General features: G+C 39.1%; 1 protein-coding gene across 3 annotated transcripts; it reads right to left on the bottom strand.

Moving 5' to 3' along the window:
* Window positions 1-2,556: 2,556 nt before the first annotated feature.
* RPS6KB1 (ribosomal protein S6 kinase B1) lies at window positions 2,557-19,474 on the bottom strand. Of its 3 annotated transcripts, XM_074890411.1 has the most exons (15): window positions 19,261-19,474; window positions 15,849-15,898; window positions 14,659-14,779; window positions 14,238-14,306; window positions 13,651-13,798; window positions 12,947-13,004; window positions 11,853-11,953; window positions 10,825-10,915; window positions 10,532-10,622; window positions 10,114-10,221; window positions 9,764-9,826; window positions 8,858-8,935; window positions 7,138-7,245; window positions 6,441-6,553; window positions 2,557-5,879 (listed from the first exon to the last, which is right to left on the bottom strand). In XM_074890411.1, the coding sequence occupies exons 1-15, from the start codon at window positions 19,330-19,332 to the stop codon at window positions 5,642-5,644; spliced, it is 1,509 nt and encodes a 502-aa protein (XP_074746512.1). In that variant the 5' UTR covers window positions 19,333-19,474; the 3' UTR covers window positions 2,557-5,641. The 3 variants fall into 3 exon arrangements, with proteins under 3 accessions (XP_074746512.1, XP_074746513.1, XP_074746514.1); XM_074890412.1 differs by lacking the exon at window positions 8,858-8,935; XM_074890413.1 differs by lacking the exon at window positions 14,659-14,779 and having other exon boundaries at window positions 19,261-19,281.
* Window positions 19,475-19,704: the final 230 nt, after the last annotated feature.

Below are 19,704 nucleotides of genomic sequence, written 5' to 3'. Positions count from 1 at the left end.
GGGAATTTAAGGCTGGATTCTGAATCTCTGATGGGCCCACAGAGACTTTGGCAGCTCACTTGGTTACACAATCATATTTAGACTTTTCCAAATTTAATCATGAACATACAGTTTAGCTAAAGGGTGTTTTAAGGGGTTTTTTTCTTCATACAAATATTGTGCGAGTACTGTGTAAACAATGTATTTCATTTAGTCAACAAATAGCACCTTTAAAAAAGCTTTGCTTGTGTGAGTAAAATGCGTGACTAAGCCCAATACACTTCGTAAGTGCAGATGCAATAACCAACCCTTTCTAAAACACTGGGCAAAATAAAAATTGTAAGTTATCCTGGATTAGCTTTTCCTGAAATGCTAATACCAACCACTTAATCACTTTTTAATTCACAAATCCTCTCTGAGAAAATACAAACTATAATTCATTAGACTTGGACATGACGTTAGAGCAAGGAAATGCACTTCCTAATACTTGAATATTGATTAAATCCATTGCCTACCAGTAATGGGTAGTCATTCATCACAATTCCAGTATTCTGAGATGGACTTTCAAAAGTCTTTTTAGAACAATAGGTCTAAATCACCTAGTCCTAACCCTAATACTAACTGGGAAGGTACAGATTCTGACGTGCACCAGCTGCTTGATAGAAACAGTTGTGTCGAAAGCAGAGCCACTACCTTGCTGACTAAGGGAAAAGATCTGAGAAACAAGTATGCTTTCTTACTGCCTTATCCCTCAGACGAGTAAATAGCAGCCCCATTGCTTATGTGGCAGAGAAGAGTGAGAGGGAAGCTTCCTGTTTCATCATGGAATCGATGATTCTAGGACAGCGCAAAGCTGAGTGGTCTGTCAGGACCAACACCTTGCACTGGCAGACCTGAGATGAACTAGGAAGGTGGTTACAGATCAAGGAACATGCTGCTTTACACATATACATTCAAATATGCAGGAACATTTGAAAGCAATTAGCCTGAACTAAATATTCCTTTGGTATAGAACATCAGTATTTATAAACTACTTACCTCAAGAGGTAGTTCAATATCTAGGACAGATACTGTACATTGAGGAATTAAGGCATCAAGGACCATATGCAAGGCCAGTGTTATTACTAAGAAATACAAAACTAATTTAGAAGTATTACACTTGTGGTTAAGAAAAAAAATCAACACAAGAACTCCACAGTGTCATCTGGCCTGTAAAGTTCACCAGGACTGTTTCACGGAGCACAACAAAACATGGTGTCAGTGCTTTAAGTCAACCCTGGATTGTTGCTGATCTTTGTCTACTACATAGTAGTAACATCATCTTACTAGGATAAGGGTGGTTGTTGGTCGGAGAGAGGACCAGGGAACAAGCTGACTTAGTTATACTCTGTTGATGAATTTTTTTTCCTTTAAGATCCAGTGAAAATTATTCAAACCCAGTAATCTTATCAAACACATTTTATTAAAACAAAGAACTAAAAAGAGATTTCGCTCAACCAGTTTAGATTTACACTTCATAAACGAAACAAGTCATTCTCATCTTAGTTACGGAGAGGGAAGAAAGTGAGTAACTTACATCCATGAATGACATCCTCTCTGATCCACTTGTTGGCACCCTGCTATTAAGATGCAGCTCTTCCTCATCAAGCCCACTCAGGCCAGGGTAGCTGCCCTGCTCTCCAGACACCCAGCACATGTCTGACTCTGCAGGAGACAGAACAAAGAAGAGGTTGACAAAGGGCAATCAGTAGCCACTTTTTAAGAGCCCAAGAACCTAGGGGAAGGTACCAGCCCCTTGGTAAGCCAGACGGATCAGAACTGGCATGTCAGGTCCTTTAAGTTCTAAGTGGAATTCCTCCTCCCTCCCTCTCCCTTCCAAGCTGTCATGAAAGACAATGATTTAGATCCAGTTACACTTGGGGCCTACCTACTTCTGATTAAAAAAAAAAAAATAGGTCACTTGGATTAGCATATGTTTAAATTTGCATTTAATTGCTATTCACATCCATCTTATTCAGCAGTTGAGTATATTTAGTTCCAGTAAACTGTGAAAGATGAAAACAGAATAGGGATTACCTTTATTTCTACCAAGGCAGCTCAAGTTTGTTTCTTGAAGACGGCTACAAAGCCACGTTAATCTAGAAGAAAACAATCTGTAGAAGTTCATATATAGGAACTGCATACAGTATACCATCAAGGATCTGCAGGAAGAATCGTTAAGTAATTTGCCGCCTTCTTAATAACTTCTCCTCTACCCCTGAGGGTAAAGGATTTCCCTCTAAACTGGGAAAATGAAACAGCAACTATCCTGCTGTAGAGACAGATTTTTTAAAAAAAAAAACAAACAACCATCAAAACCCAAGCATCTGTCCTAAGAACAATAGCAGTCTCCCTCAGAGTTTGATGCACTTTCTGATTAACAGTGAGAGCAGGTTGGGAGTTAATATTAAAAAGAAAATAGTCCCAAAGTAAACATCCACTGTATAGTTAGAGTGGACTCAAATACTAAATGTTCTCCAGCAGTTCAGCTTTTAGATAGCAAGGCAAAAAAAAGGGATATTGAAAAGAACAATTGACTCATTTATTTTTATCTTTTATTATGAGCTAATACCAGGATGACATTCAAATGTCAGATGGCACAATTAAGACAGTCTTGGTAGGAATTATTCCAGCATTCCCAAAATTACAATTTAGTACACGAATGGCATCAAATGTATGCATCACTCCCACAGAGAAAAATGATGAAATTCTGAATATCTTATACCAGAATAGTTTCTGCATCAAATGGGAAAAGAAAAACTGCTGGTAACACAGCTGACCTATAAACCTTTTGTGATAATGACCTGCGGAACAAAATATTCCCCTATTTAACATCTGGTAAAAAAAAATATGACTTTTGTTCAAGTTTAAGATTTAATACTTTTATATGGTTAGCCACAACAGGTATTAACCTCAGTTTTACTATATTTTTGTAATGCTACAAAAATCCTATAAAATCAAATTATAGTGAATTTTTCAGTGATTATAATTAAAAAAGCGCAGCTTGTACAAAATAAAAAAAATAAGATTCTATACTCTAATGAAAAATTTAAGACATTTTTAAATGAACAAAAGAAAGCACTTGTTAAGCTCTCCAATATTCAATGCATTCTGCACTTATCTGAAATAGCCAGACAGGAGCTAGAACTCCACTCCCCTTAGTTCACGACTAGTAATTTTGACACTATTATATATATATAGAGGATCTATGTCTGATATTTTTACAAATAAATACAGGATAAACCATATTGCATAGTGTGTGCTTGCTGTCTGAGTCACACTCCAAAAGTTTCACAGTTATGGTAGGGAATTAAACTCATAATCTATGGGATGAAACATTGACAGTACATGAAATTTACTTTTAAAACCAATGAATTGTATCTGTAATTAATCAGTGAACTCAGACAAACAACTCTTGCCATTCTTGCCAGCCATATTAAACCAATTCTACTGGACAATACATCCAGCCAACCAAAAGCAACCGTTAGCTGTAACTAGGACCAAGAGAGATCTGCCTCAAAAAAAAAAAAAAAAAAAAAAAATTTTTTAAAACCAAGTTCCTTTATACTCAGTAAACATGTTAGGAAACCTATGTTAACAAGTGGCACAGACAGGCACTGCTTGAAGTGTTGAGTATTTGCAAATACGCATAATACAAACACACAGGAGCACTTTGATTTCAGTTTCACAACATGTCACCGGTGGCTGTATTACCAAAGGGAAAAAAGGCAATCTGCCAGTACAATTTGGGTCACTGTAAGGTAACTTGATTTTCTTTATAAAACTAAATAAAGAAATTTTCCAACAAAAGGCTTATCAGGAAGGAAAAAAAAAAATTTTGCTCTGATCATAACCATCTTTTTTGTTGGTTCTTTATTAGTATCAATGAGATACTGATGAATCCTTCTGACTTGCAAATTTTAGAAAACAGCACTCTGATTGGATTCAACATGCTTAGAGAGTTTTATGGCTTGGATCCTATGGCTCAAAAAGATTCAGTATACACAGAGTAAGCAGAATCTATAAAAAAATCCCTACTGTTGTGAAACGCTAGAAGTAGACTTTGCACAGTTTGACTAAAGATAATGCAACGTGTGGCAGGCAAAAAGTGACAGGACTTGTATGCAGTTGCATGATCATATACACACACACGCACACACCATACACACTCTAACTAGTGTAAAGCTCTGCAGATATTAACCCTTTCACCAGCTATGTTCATGGAAATGCTTTCTTTAAGGCAGGAAGTATTTAAGTAAGGTAAAGTTACCTTTATTTTATTCTTTGTACCTGTAAGTCATTTGTACAGATTGTGACAATTTCAAAAACATAAATAGTGTCCTTAGAACATGTTTCCTAAATTAAGTTGCTAAAGTTCTGACCCACTGTGGAAGACATTCACTGAAAGGCCATTTAACACTTTTCTCATACAATCAGCAAATTTATTGCCCCAGCATAGAAAAAAATTGATAAATTTAGAAATGTATAATGGCAGGGAACTCCCATACGCAAAATTTTATTTAAAAAAAAAAATCCTCAAATTCTTACCCACTGATTACAAAAAGGTTTATTTCGTTATACCATGTGGAATTTGTATATGTTTCCTGTGGTACTTCCTATATGTTTCTACTGACCTTGTTTTCCAATGCACTTTTTCCTGATCTTTTATATGGGTAAGAATCTGAACATATTCAGCTGTCTCCGTCTAAGGACTAGCGTATACAAAAGTGATGTTTCCCAGTGAAATGTCTGCTGAGGACAAGGATGAAATAAGCAGGACATGTATGTATGTGAGCCCATGGCTTCCAGTTAAGCCTAGAACATAGCAGCATTGCCATTTGATTAGATCCATTTGTCTTTGCAGGAACAGGTATTTCAGCTGGGTAAGCAAGTGAAACAGTTCTCTCCCACCCCACATTGCCAAGCTGGTAATTGAGTGATTCACTTATTGATTTGTTGTTTCACGAGGAGAAGAATCAGAACTAGAGCCTTTACTTTCTTCACAGCAACCAATTATTTTGCATTTTTAATTTTGGGATACTTTCCATAATGAGCTGAATCAAAAAATCTATTTGAAAAATATATATTTTTTTTATATATATAAAAAACTCATTATGTTTTGAATGTGAAATACCAATTAATTTTATCTTTCATCTTTGATTCCACCCCATTGTAGGAAACAGCTTAACCAAGCTTGCATGCTAATTATTCCTCAGACGCAAGCATGTAGGCATTTCATACTCTGCCTAGTGAAAGGGCTAACCCTCCTTGACACATTCATGACTAGACCAGTGATTCTGAAGCAACATCCTGACCCTTAATACTGTCAGTTTCAAGCTATCAAGCTGAAAAATCCTTGATAAGGTGAGAAGATGTCACTGCGAATCAGTTGGATGATGTGCCTAGAGTTCTGCAATACCATTTTCTAAAGTTTTTTATGCACCATTGATTGACAGAAAAAAATCCATTTTTCTTTGCTTTCCAAGTCGCTCTGTGCAATGACTGACTCTTTGATACTGTCACTTTTTAAAAGTAAACCATACAAGCCCTCATATTTCAACTTCAAGGGGGCTTATGTCCATTCTTTGTTTTCCACCTTCAAAGGCTTAAAAAAATTGTGTCGTCATAGATTCATGCGCAAGTGCTCTGGTCGTTTGGAAATCATGGGAAAAGCTTGTTTTTTATATGGCCCAGAGTTTGGTTGCCGGATTGGAAGTGGTGCTGAGGCCTCTCCACAGACTGTCACATCCATTTGTTCTATTCCACTTGTCTCCATTGGATATTCCACAGGTGTCTGAGTATTTGATGCGCTGGCAGAAGCACCTCTTCCCCAGAATTCCCCAGGGGAAAACTTTACAGGGCTTTAAAACAAGAAATATAAAAATCAGAGATGAAGATACACACAGCACCAAGGTACGTCCTTTACTCTGCAGGAAGCTGAGCTCAAATGCCTATTGAGAAGCATTTATAATTCTTCCTTCCACTTCCAGAAGTTTGAGAAAGTTTCCATGTCTAGCTTCTACCACAGTCTCTTGTAAAGTAAAATTCTCTCATCTGAGTAGTGAGGATTTATTTCTAGATGATTGCAGAAGGAATTTTCTGTACTAACATGATTCTTTAGCGGCACATAAGTACTTAGGATGTTCTGAGACAGTTCTAGAGGAATGGTGTACCAAGGTCACCAGACTGTGAGGCTGTATCAGCACTGAACAGCAAGCAAATTAGTACTTCTTGTGCTGCCAAACGCCATAGATTTGTCTCTAATAATGTGGTTTGTAAAACAGGATCAATGCTGCACTTCTAATGGAAGTGATGGGCTTACTGAGAAGAAAGGCCGCATTTTTTATTTTTAGTGCAGATCTATTTCAACTACTTGCCAAAAAGTGTATTACAAAAAAGAAAAAAAAAAAAAAAAAAGATACCTGACTGGTGTCCTAGGGCTACCTATGAATCTGCGAGGTGATCGAATTTTTGGTTCAAAAGAAAATTTCTCTTTTACGCTTTCAAGTACAGATGGAGCCACATACGTAAAACCCTGCAAAACAGGAAGGAACGCACTGTAACTTACAGGCAAGATTTACATTTATGATCACTTGTACAGTTATGACTGGCATGAAATAATTATAAATAGGAGAGTAAATGTAGACATACAAACTTCTACTCACTTCCTGAAGCAAACAGGTTTAGGGAGTTCCTCACCCGGGTGCCTGCACACCCCAGATATTTCTACACACATCACAGATTCCCACAGGCATGCTCAATTTAATTAATTTTGATCTATAGAATGGACATTGTTCTCTCTGCATGACTATGAAAGCAATCACATGCCCAGGGTTCACAATGCCACTATGAATTAGAATGCTGACATTTCAGAAGGTAAGCAGTGTTTGTTGGCTGATTTATCTATATAAAGATAACGTCAGCAATAATCAAACTATTTCCCAAGCCCTTAAACATTTCAAATCTGTCGCAGAACGTGTGTTTAAAATTTTGACAGTTTGCTTCAAGTATCAGGTGTTAAGATTCAGTAGAATTCATTTACCTGAAATGCCCTACTGTTTCCAAGTAACACCACATACCTCTGCACAGTCGTTATACACTCGTCCCTGGCTCACTTACCAGAAAGACCTGGTTGGCACTTTCACTGAGAGTAGAGTCATCTGGGCTATCAACAGGTGTCTGACGTGTAAACTTTGAATCAAACTGGCTCACATCCTCTTCAGATTGCTTTGCAAAAACAAAATGATTAAGGGTTTATATTACAGATATCAACCAAATGGCTTAGCGGTGATCAGTGTAGCCTCTGGATGGAGTTCATTCCATAGATTTTTGGCAGAGTTCTGCTGTAGTAAAACCCTGGAGTGGTGTCGGAATCCTGTCGCTGCCAGTGGGAGGTCACTATGGGCACTGACACTGAGAAATAAAGGCAAGGGGGAGGGGCAAAAATTATGGATCAAAAAGGAACATAAATTAAAAAGATGCCTTTAAAAAAAAAAATCTCAAATTACAAACAAAAACTTTTAGAAATACAATGCCAGTCTCTCGCAAGTTCAGCCCTCGTTACAACCAGTATAGAACAGTTGCAACTATTAAGTTTTTGGAAGCCTCTCCAGATAATTTCACCCCATTTTTGCAAATACAGAAGTGTTTATGCTGTGAGGGATAGATGACAAATCTCGAATAAGTGACTATGAAGAATAGTGTTTTCTTCAGTCAAAGAACAACAGACATCATTCCACAATCCCTTCTCTCATTCCTCAGTGTAACTGAAAAGGCAGTGGGTATTCATTTGTGCAGGCCTTTGCGCAACCGTGGAAGCACGTTCTCAAAAACCATCTGGTTTGTACAAATAACGTTCATAAAACCCCAAATTATCTTCAGATAATTCATTTGGAAACAGCAGTCTTGTGTCATTCTGAATTTCATTCAAAAAGGTGAGGAAAAAAGGTCTGGAGTCCCCATGCTCAACATTAGCAATGCCTAAGTCAGTTTAAAGTGAGATTTTTCGCAGTCAGGAACTATCGGGGTGGCAACACCCATTGCTGCTGTAGCTAATTGTACCCAGAGGGGAAAAAAAAGACAGACATCCTACCATCAAAACATAAGATAGGATAATAAAGGCTTATTCATCACATCGCTGGTTTGAGGCAAACTTTAATTACTGCCTATAATGCACAAGATGCACTGTAAATATTAATAAGCAAACATACAAAATGCTTAATTAGGTGACTTCATTTACTTTTGCTTAGCAACTATTTATCATCTTAGTTTCTATTAAGTATTAGAAGCAGAAATTCAGAGGTAACCGCACTTGCAAGTCTGTTTAACCTACAGATTAGAAGCAGGAGGAAGTAAAACTGAAGCAGAACTTTCTTCCTCCAGGAGACTCTGAAGAGAAGGATATTAGCTCTTAGCTGATTTTTGCCACCTTCTCACATAAAAAAGCAAGATCTTATTCCAGTGATGGATGAGTCCCTTGACCACAGAGTAGCAGAACACAGAACACGCTCATGACAGCCAGTATTTCATACTGGGTGGAGATTTAAAATAAAGAGGTTTTTTTAATTGTTGATACAGCACCAGTTCTCAGGAAGAAAAGAAAAAGTCTGCATGAGGTAGTATATCTGGTAGATCCGGTGGTAGATCTGCCATCTTTAATTTGACAAGAGTGAATCTGAGAACCAGTAACCTAAGTTGATGCATTTAACTGTTGAAAGTACCAGAAGTCAATGGCACTCCAGTTTGTACAAGTGAACGTTCCTAAGTTTTAGACTCCACATTGTTTAAGACCTTTCCTAAAGGCATACAAGGAGTATCTCACAGCATTCTGAGTACGTACCAATAAGGGTTTAAAAGGAGGTTCCACCTTTCGTGCCAACAGCTCATCCCAGTTAATGTGTCTGAAGAACGGGTGAGCCTACAAGAGTTACCAACAGCAGAGAGTCATAATCTGCCTTCTGAGTATAAATCACACTCATTTAAGAATTAAGCATGTTCTTTTCAGACCCTCTCTGTGGTGTCTTTCTTTCCAAAATCACGCATGGACCTCGTGTCATATATTCTGCAGCACTACATCAGAGTAGCTGGAAGAGCTGAAAATTGATACCATACCTCCAAGTCAGATAACATATTTCCCTATCATGTTTTCCTTGAAAGTATTAGAAAAAGCCAGTTTGCATGCAAAATACCTCTGCATTTTTCAACGTAAAAGTTAGATATCTAAAAATAATGACAAAACACTGTATTAATGACAAATTATCAGCACACTGAAATAAGGAGGACTCTTTAGTACATTGTTCATCTCACCACAAAAAGTCAAGCTGGAAGCAACAGGAACTAGGCCTCTGCCTTAACTTTTAACTGTGCCACACTGAATGCAAACTAACAACACTCCTCCCTTGAAAGGGCTGCACTAAATGCAAGGGCTGGCAGGTTTTTCATCAGACTGTGAGAGTATCATCGCTCTTCCACGGCTGACTGTACAATTAGCATTGTGCAACGAGTAGAAAAGATCGACTGGAAGATAGAGCTGAAGAATAAAAGTTACTTTCCAAATCTCAAATGATCAAAATAGGTAGACAGCTGCTTTCTTTAAAGCATTCACATTTTGATTAGCTGTCACATGTGGCTGCCTTTTTGCTCATTACACTTCAGAACAGACGTACTCTCCTTCCCTGATGTACCCTCAAAGCTGTTTTATTTTCAGTGAGGTAAATTAAGAATTCTTAAGTTAAGCAAAAGTTACCTGAACTTCTCCAGCATCTCCAGGACCAGCTCCTAGACGTGAGGCAGCATTTCTTTTTAGCAGCTTAAGGAGAAATAACATCCAAAGAAGAAAAATTAGTTATGCCATTATGACTGGACTAGTTCTGACATGAATCATCATTTGAATGAATACCACGCAGAATGAACACCGAACAGTCAGAAATTCTGCATTCTTTACAAAACAATTGTATTTTCAAGGCAAATCACTTTCTGTACCACGCAAACCAATACTCATAGATAGTAAAACAAGCACGGACTGAATAGCCATAGTCATATTATATTTCTATTTTCTACATACACATGTAGTACTGACATTCATTAAGATTCTACCTTTTTAAGCAGATCTCTGGCTTCTTGTGTGAGGTAGGGAGGCAAGTTGAGTTTACACTTGAGAATCTTGTCAATTGTTTTCTTTCTGTTCTCCCCAGTGAAAGGAGGCTAGAAAGCACCATTGTAACAGGAGAAAAAATAGGACTTGTTCAGGTCTCTTGTTTGTGTACACAGAACTCACTTCAGTAATTTATAAAGCAGATAACATTACTGCAAATCGGACTTCTAAATAACTGTTTGGATGAAAGCGGCTCGTGACCGCAGTCAATGTTAAGTGTAGCCGTATTTTAGTTATATTTCTTACTTGCAGTTTGTATATATACAAATATATATATATTTATACATGCATCTGAATTAGAATACAGGTAACTACAAAAGCTACAAAGAGAAATACATGCAATTATAACTGTGCACCTACTGCTCCAGTCAGCATGTCATACATTAATGCCCCCAAACTCCACCAGTCCACAGCACGATTATGCCCACTCCTCATCAAGATTTCAGGGGCCCTATAATCAGAAAAATGGAAAATATGAATGTATTTTAACAAGCTTAATACTAATTCTGACTACTAGTTTTCAAACAAAACCACATTTATCAAGTAAAATTTCCATAAGCAACTGAACATATGAACCATCAGTTAAAAAAGGCAAAATTTAGCCATTACCCCCAGACCAGAGTAACACTTTTCTATTTCATCATGCAGCTCACATGTATTCAATTGTTCCACAGAATGTGTGTGTGACTGTTCCATCGTGAATAGATTCTTTACATAATCCGAAGTCAGTCAATTTTACATGACCTGAAATTAAATATATAAAATTTAAGACTTGCCAGAATTCTGACATTTATGTAAGTAACATTAAAATAATAGGAATTTTTAACACGGATATGTAGTAACTCTGAGCTACTTCCAGATGCCTTCAATGGTCTGACAAAGCGATACAGCTATAAATCACACTTACAGATAAAACCTCTGCATTATACCTGCGTGAGAGAGTGTTGCCACTTGAAGAGAAACAAGACAAACCACCAAAACTTACTCACGTATAGACAAATGTATTGAAACATAAACATTGTAGAGCATCATTCAGATAAGAAAGTAGGCTAGTGAATTTTACTGCTTACTTCCAAGTTCAGAGAACAACCTTCAACAAATTGTAAAGTGTCCTGAATAATTCAGTACAAAGACTTAAGACTAAGTACGTAAGTGGTTTAAGATAACATGAAAATACTGGATGGTACAGACTGCCAAACTAATCAGTGTCATATAGTCAATGTAACAGTGCATTCAAGATTTGCTGCTACTGTCAGGTCAAGTGTCAACAGCTGGATAAGTCATTTCAGCTACAGATGATCTAGCATCCTACCTAAATTGCCTTTCCTAACGCCTCATCTCCATTACTAAAACGTCACTGATGCTACACTGAAGACACAGATCTGTAAGTACTTTCCAATAACCGAGTAGAAGAAAAATTTCAGAGCTGCAGAAGTAGCAAGTCAATCATTCAAAAAATGCCTGTGTCCATACATATGGAACTCAGAGCTTGCCGTGGCCTATTAAAGCCAAAGAAGCTGTGTTTAAGGGCAAGCAATTAGCTTTGGCAATTCTTCAGTTACACCAAGAGTGGTAACAAACATGCCACTGTTCTAAGGAAATTCACGTAAGAGTGAAGTGTTGTGACCTTTCAAGAGCTGTTTTCAAATGACTGGCAATGTAACTGTTACTATATTTCTACCTTGATGATTAAGCATGATATTTTCTGGCTTCAGATCACGATAGATGATTCCTTTTTGATGCAAGTGCCCCAGTGCCATTGAGATTTCTGCCAAGTAAAAGCTGGAAGGAAATATATACCACAAAATTAGACATACTCAATCATGCAAAGCATCTTAAGCACTAAGACTATTAACGTACATAGCAACAGTTCCTTGAAAGTATCATTAGAAGTGTACCAGAGAATAAACAAGAGAAACAATGATGCCTTTGAAGTTGGGTTGCCAAAAGGCACACAGACTTCGAGATGAACTACGAAATTACACCATCAGTGTTAGGTTTACCTGTTCAGCAGCTATCTTATCATGAATATATCTGGAGGAATCTGAATTTACCAGTTAGTGGTTAAAATATGCTTCAATCCATATTACAACATCTAGATGGCAGAGTTGAAGAAAAAAAAAAAAGCTCAGAAGGTAACTGGCAGCACCCAGAGTGCTCTCTGTGGGACAGTATTAGAGCCCCATAGGCACATCAAAGCTTTTCTGAGGCATTATCAGCATGCGCTGTGGGGAAGATACAACTGTATTCAGTTGTGTGAAGCCTAATCAACTAGGAATAATTTAAACTTGCTTATACATAAAATATCACTACTCAAAAGGCCTTTTCTCCTTCATTAGCATAATTACCTTTATCACTTCACACATCTGATCATTGGAATACAGCCATTACAGTGACTTGGAAATTCTGTAACTGGCTGGTGAAATTGTGTGTGGATCAAGAGCAAAAAAAAAAAAAAAAAAAAAAATTACGTTTACAGCAAGTCTTTCAGAGTCTTTTCTCCAACACCCAAACCACCTCCTTTACCACAACCCTATGGACTACAGCCCACTTGGCAACGAGCAATGGACCCTATTCTGTAGTAAGACTGGAGTCACACCAGCACAAACTGGTAAGTACGGAAAACACACATCTTTCTAAAACCCAGTTAACTGCTCTTTTCACTATACTATGAAATGAATGAGTAGTTATATAGAGTTTTTAAAGTCAGAGTGTACAGTTTAAGCACTTAAAAAAAACCCCAAACTATCGATTTACCAAAATAGTTTCACTTACCAAGCTGTGTCTTCCATAAATATCCCTTCTCTCTCTAACTGCATAAATAGTTCTCCTCCTGTCATGAGAAAAATGAGATTATACTCCAATAAAGTATCATTTTTAGTCAGTCAAGTCTATATTCTAGAAAAACTATATGCAACGGTATTCTGCCCTGCTCTACAAAAAGTTATTTCATAAAAAACAACTTAGAACTTACTATTCTGTTATTCTCAGAATTCTAGCAACCTAAAGAAATGCCAAAAGAAATCAAAAGAGCAAGCTGAAAAAGCCAGCAGCATTTCTGTCCCTGTTTCTTCTGTTGTTATAGCTTGAGCAAATTGCTTCTAATCTGTGTCTGTTTCCCTATCTGTGAAATAAAGATAACGATTTCTTGTTTCACAAAGAACCTGCAAGGACTAAAACCTCAGGTACTCTGTATGACTGCACAGAATCTAAGTGTCACATACAGGAATTAACAAGCCTGATGGAAGAAGAAGTATTAAAACCCCTCCTCTCCTGTACTGTCATGAAAAATAACTATGCTTCATTCATCTTTATTGAACTGAAAGGTTTATGTTTTTCTACGTATTTTTAATACTAACCTATTTTACATTTTTAAGACACCATGCCAATAGTTAGCTGGCCTTCTGAAGTAGAATAAGAAATCCAAATTCCCAGTTACGTAAGATACCAAGAAGCCTGTAACAATTTCATGTACTGACCACTGAGATACTCAAGGATGAGGTAGAGTTTTCCACCAGTCTGAAAGGCATAAATTAAGTCTACGATGAAGGGATGTTTCACTTCCTCCAGTATATTCCGCTCTGCTTTTGTATGAGCTGTATCCTTTGCATTCCTTACAATCATTGCCTACAAAGAGCAGAGAGATGTGAGCACAAGAACATGCTAAACAAGACAGACTTTTATATTTAGTTCAATCCTGAGTTTACTACACACTCACAACACTACCTATGAGTCAGCAACATCATTAAAAAAAGAAAATTTCACCACAATATATACATGACAGGTTTCCTGTGGAAGTTTAGGTCTTTATTTATTTCATAGAATCATACAATAATTTAGGTTGGAATGAACCTCCAGAGCTATTTAAATTAGCTGCTAAGAACTACACAGACAAAACACTTTAAAGACTAATTATAATTCCAACTGTACCTGGATAACAACTGTATATATCACAGATAAAAGTTTAATTTTAGGTATATGATATAATTAGATAATTATAACAGCTAAAGAGAGGAATAGATTTCTTTAGATTCCGACAGTAGCGAAACATGAGCACTCAGGTTACCTTTTTAAGAACTTTCATGGCAAATATTTTCCCAGTGTTTGCTCCGGTTACTTTTCGTACTTGAAATACCTACACAACACCAATACAAAAGCAATCACGTATTACTACCGTGTTAGCTATCTCAAGTGAAAAAACAAAGTTCTGCAAAAGAGAGATGAGATCACCTACAAACTGCAACGCTGCCTGAAGGAGAAGAGCTAGTGCTTTGAACCAGAACCAGTTTGGGACATTACCTACTGCCACCAGCTGGTGAGGCTCTGCCAGTGACCTCGGTCCCACCGCACCAACCCTGGCAGCCCCGAGGTTACCTTCTGGTGGAATGAACTTTGCAGAAAACAGGACAGGAAGATTAGACCTTGCCAAAGCACTTTAGCCACCTCCGGTGTAATGGATTTACTTCTGCAGAAAAAGAGTTCCTTACCTTTCCATAGCCACCTTTGCCAAGCACGCGTAGTAACTCAAAGCACTCTGGTCGGATCTTTTCTGGACCTCTGTTTACACTAGTCTCTGAAATCTCAAATTTTTCACAATGTTCCATGCCACTGGATAAAACCGAAACAAGAATATAAGACTACCTGATACTCAAAAACCATCAAATGAAAGCAAGCAAGCAAATTACTTTCCAAAAAGCATATACTGTATCTGACATAACTGAATGACTGCTTCGGACATTCAGAGAATTCTCAGCATCAGAAATTTTGTTTAGGTGTGTGCAAAGCAGCAAGTTGCAACTTGCACAGAAAAGATTATCTGCAAATTTTGGGGATTTATAGTACCAAGATTTCCTTCGGTTTCCTTCTTTTTAACGCATAATAAATCTCCGTATTACACCAGAATTAAGTTTAAAAGACCAAAGCCTCAAACGGACTGATATTTCTACAAGACCTCAAGTAAAGGCAAGGCTATAAGGTACGTTTAAGTTTCAGATCCCATTCAGCAGTCCCAACAGTCATGGTAAGACTTCTATAACACAACTATCTCGCAGAAAGAGCTGCAACAGAAAAAGTCTCACAACTCTGAACATACCACAAAAGACTGATCCATAATTTAATGATGCTTCTAAATTATGCTACAGCTCGGTAAAAGACTAACAGACTGATCCTGCTAAAGCAAATATAACTGAACTGTTTTAACTATCATTGCTTTCTTCTCACAACACGGTATGCTGAAACAATCTGGAAATCTATAAAGGAAGAAATGCTAAAGGTAGCTGTCTCCTGAACGTCAAATCGGAACTTCTGACTTCTCATCTGCTTCAGGCTGCCACGCAACTCTGCAGCTGGAGCCCTTATAAAATGAACAGAACATACAATGTTCTGCAGACAGTGCATTATACTCATATTACAAGTACTATTCCAGTACAAGAGATATGTTAGGAGAAACAAGGATTAAAAGACAAACAGAAAGTTTTGCCAGAATTTTTTTTTATTATTATTATATTTCAAGATACAATTCACAAATTTTAATGTGAAGAAATAGTGAAACGACTAGAAACAACTCAAAATTGAACAAGAATGACAAAATTTTCTATTTAACTTAACAATGTAACAAAATTAGAAGTTATATGTAGTTGGCATGAATGATACAGAACATTTTCTAGCAGCAACTTACAGGTCATATTGGCCAACTCCTCCATGGTCCATGCTCTCACTTAATTGACCCTGGGGATGGGAGGGGTAGAAGGAAGGTTAATTATAACAAAAGAAAAAAAGCAGCCTTAAAAATAAATGCTCCGATGTGTTTTACAACTTCTTAAATTATATATATAAAAATAATTCTATATATATCATTTAATTATATAATATATAACTATATTATATAATTAAACAAGTCTAAAGGTCAGGAATAATAAATTATCAGTAGAAGATAAGAAATCTACAAAACTCTGTGCAAGATTTGCAATACTTCCACATATCTGAAACCGTGACACAGTGAACCACTGTTTTACCTGACTGCATTGTTAAATATTAGAGGTAACAATTTCACACACCCCCAGGTGAATTTGAAAAACATTAAGGTACTGCATTTTTCTTTACAGTTGCTCTTACATACAAATTTTTAGATCCTATTACAGTACTATGCAAATTAGAAGAATAGTAAAGGATATGCAAGCAGATGAACTCTGCACTAGAAACAATCTACTGAAAAGGTTTTATTATTCTATATTGCTAATAATCAAATCCCAATAGTAATGAAAGAATTAAGCTTTACTCTGATGTTAAATACCTTTTCTAACCAATATTCATTCAGACGGATTAATGCATGCAAATATTACGGAAGAAGGTTCAAGCACTTCAACATCAGAACTAGTCACCATTAAAGAATGTAGTTCAATTCTAAAGAGATATTTTCTTCAAAGAATTTTCAGCTTGATCCCTTATGCAAGATAATACTTCCCTATAATTGTGACTCTACATGGCAAAAGAAGTGCAAACCAAGCAGAGAGCTGTAATGGGTACAGGTAGAATTTAATGGGCAAGCTTCTAATGGGCTTTAGACTATACCTTAACATTTTTATTTTTAAAAATATGTACATGAAGTAACAACTGCAAGTTAGTGAGAAACAGTCTGGAACCTACGGATACATTGAGTGATGTGTGAAATTCAGAGCACCAGAAGGAAAAAAAAAAACCCAACACAGAGATCTGCAAAAAGCAGACCAAGCCAAGGAGTGCATTTTAAAATATTATGTAAGTGAAAACACTAACCAAAGAAAATTAGAAACTTTCAATAGTTTCCAAACCATTTCAAGTTTACAGACATTGGTTTATTTTGGTGGGTGATCTAGAAGGGAATTTAACTCCTGGTTCCACCTACTAGCACACAAGCAATTATGGAGTCCAAAAGTTCAAGTTTGTTTCCAGGTCAAGAGTTGCTAGCTCATGTCCTCGTGATAACATTTATTAGAGAAATCCAGCTTATTGACATCTGTTTCACAACAAAACCCACTAAAGCTGCCCTTGACCCTACTGTTAGATGCCAACAAAAGAATTTAAAAAAATTCAACAAACACAGAGAATAAACACCCATCATGTTCCTAGAACAACTTCTCAAGTTACCCAATGGTTCTGGCAAAGTTTACACACGCTTTTCTTGCCCCTGTGAACTATGGTTTTCATTCTCAGTATTTACTTGAACAAAATTCACTTCAGATACCATTCCGCTATTTTCAGGATTTCTTCTCATTTCACAAAACCAAGAAAGGCAACGCTGTTCTGGCTGGAAGGCTAGCAGTCCTTCAGTCTATATGTATTGTTTCATTTATTACAAACACAAAAATTAAGGCTGTTTTTTTCACCATAATAATTAGCGCAAACAACCATATGGCTTATGTGTAAACTCTCCATTTAAACAATTCTTCAGATTTTCCGGAATGGCTGTGCCAATTCAAAACAACACATCTGTTCTTGCTACTACCAGGTTTACAGCTTTCAGGAGGTACCAGGGACCAGCACCACAGAGATGAGACAAAGACAGTCCAGGCTTTACACCTTGCTCACTTCCAGTTTAGTGATCTCAACTGCTCTGGCTGCAATGTCTTTCCAATCCTTGTAAGACATGCACAACACCTACAGAGATAACTTTCAGTGAAACATTTTTCCCCTTACATTGATGCTTCCCTTCTTTCCTGCTCTTATATTCCTTGCTTTTCAGTTCCGTTTTAATTTCAAGTCCATTCTCACCCTCCTTTATGTTTGCCAAAAGGCACCTAAGAGCCAAATTAAGTTGCCAATGTGCATTCATGTTCACAGTTGTTCCACAAAAATTTCAGTCATAGCAATTTTTTAAAATCCACAATAACGATTTTTTTAATTGTTCCCTGAGACTGAATTATTGGAACACGAGAGAGAACAAATTCAACTTTCTTGCCACCCCCTTAGAACCTGTTCTTGGCAACATTAACGGTGTGATGCAAGTAATTCTTTTAAGCCAAGTACTTTATTGATTTTTGAGGTGACAAACAGTGCTTTTTCCTGCAGGCCGAGAATCGTTCAAGCCTTCAGCTGTCAAACAATGTCTCTACAGTTTATACCTAGTGTGGGTATTCCAACTGTGATAGAGAGCATTTGGTTATCTCAAAGACTCCAGGAATGTCATCAGTATTTAAATAGCACAAAAATAAATGCAGTAGCAGTTTAAGCAATAGCAAATGTTTAATATACAAAACAAGATAAAAAAGCAACAGTAGCACTAGAAAAATATCAACAGAGATCTTGTAATAAAATTTCCCCCAAAGCCTTAACAGAATCTATATGAACATTACAAAATGACAAACTACAGATTACAAGGTGAACCGTTCACGGAAGCATGAGATGGAGATGCACGTTGATCCATACAGACGCCTAACGCAGCATTTTAAAGCTTTGCTTTTAATTTTGGCGCTAGAGCACCGGCTTTATACAGTTCCAGAAAGATTAGCATCTCTACACTGACGTTAAAACATGTGACAAGGAAAAAAAAAAAAAAAAAAAAAAACCACCAACCCGCTGCGGCACTTGTGCTAAGAAATCCACCGCAAAACTTCCACGGGAAAAGGCTCCCGCAAGTTGGGCGCAGCCCGCACCCTCGGCGGGGAAGCGCTGCTAACCGGCTGCCTGAAACCTGCTCCCGGCCAAGGGCGCGACGCCGCCTCCCTCCGGCGGACGGGAACGCCCCGGCCGCCTCCCGGGCGCTACGAGGCCGGGCCGGGCGCGGGGCCCGCTGCCGCCGCAGCGCTGCCTCCCCCGGCGGGGCAGCGCGCCCGGCTCCAGGCGGCTTGGGCGCGGTCGCGGCCGCCTCACCTGCGCGGGGCCAGGGCGGCGGCCGACCCCGCGCTCCGCCTCGCCCGGCTCCCGCCCCGCCGCAGCGCGGCCCCAGCCCGCCTCCGCGGTGTCCCCGCCAGGCCGCCCGCCGGCGAGATGCACCCCCTGCCCGCCGGCGCCGGCGGCCTCCCGCGCCCTCCCCTCAGGCCTCGCCCCTGGCGCCGCTCCCGCAGCGGCCTCCCGCTCCCCTCCCCGCGCCGGCTCGGGCTCCCCCCTCTCACCCCCTCCTCCAGCTCCTCGTCCGAACCCGCGTCCTCAGGCTGGTCCAGGTCGATGTCGAACACGCCCGCCATGGCGCGGGTGTGAGCCGCGGCGCCGCCGCCCCTTCCTGGCTGTGCTGGGTGCGCGGGGCCTGGGCCGCCTCATGGGCCCGCACCCCCCAACTCCGCCACGGCCGCCATCACCGGCTGCGCGGCCTCAGCGCGCCTGCGCCCCCGCCCCGACAGCGGCTGCCGCGCAGGCGCACGACCCCTTCCGGCCTCGGCCGGGGCGGTACTGAGCATGCGCGGGGCGGCCGCCGCCGGGCGGGTGGGCGTGGCGCTGGCAATGAGCACGCGCCGTGGGCGCCCGCCTCCCCGGCTCCTGGCACAGAGCATGCGCAGAGGCCACGGCGAAGCCGCTGGGGTGGCGCATGCGTAGAGCCCGCGGTGAAGCCCAGAGGCCTG

This window comes from Strix uralensis, chromosome 20 (assembly GCF_047716275.1).
Source record: "Strix uralensis isolate ZFMK-TIS-50842 chromosome 20, bStrUra1, whole genome shotgun sequence".
Taxonomy (NCBI): Eukaryota; Metazoa; Chordata; class Aves; order Strigiformes; family Strigidae; genus Strix; species Strix uralensis.
This window is presented reverse-complemented; position numbering and strand designations above follow the sequence as displayed.

What these genes read in the sequence shown, in the direction of transcription:
- RPS6KB1 (XM_074890411.1), bottom strand. Translation starts at nt 19,332, where the DNA reads ATGGCGGGCGTGTTCGACATCGACCTGGACCAGCCTGAGGACGCGGGT. An exon ending in ATGACATGCTGACTGGAGCA is followed by an intron (nt 10,222 to 10,531) that starts GTAGGTGCACAG and finishes GGTGCTTTCTAG; the next exon opens with CCTCCTTTCACTGGGGAGAA. An exon ending in CTCCTTTTAAACCCTTATTG is followed by an intron (nt 7,246 to 8,857) that starts GTACGTACTCAG and finishes GTTTTTGCAAAG; the next exon opens with CAATCTGAAGAGGATGTGAG.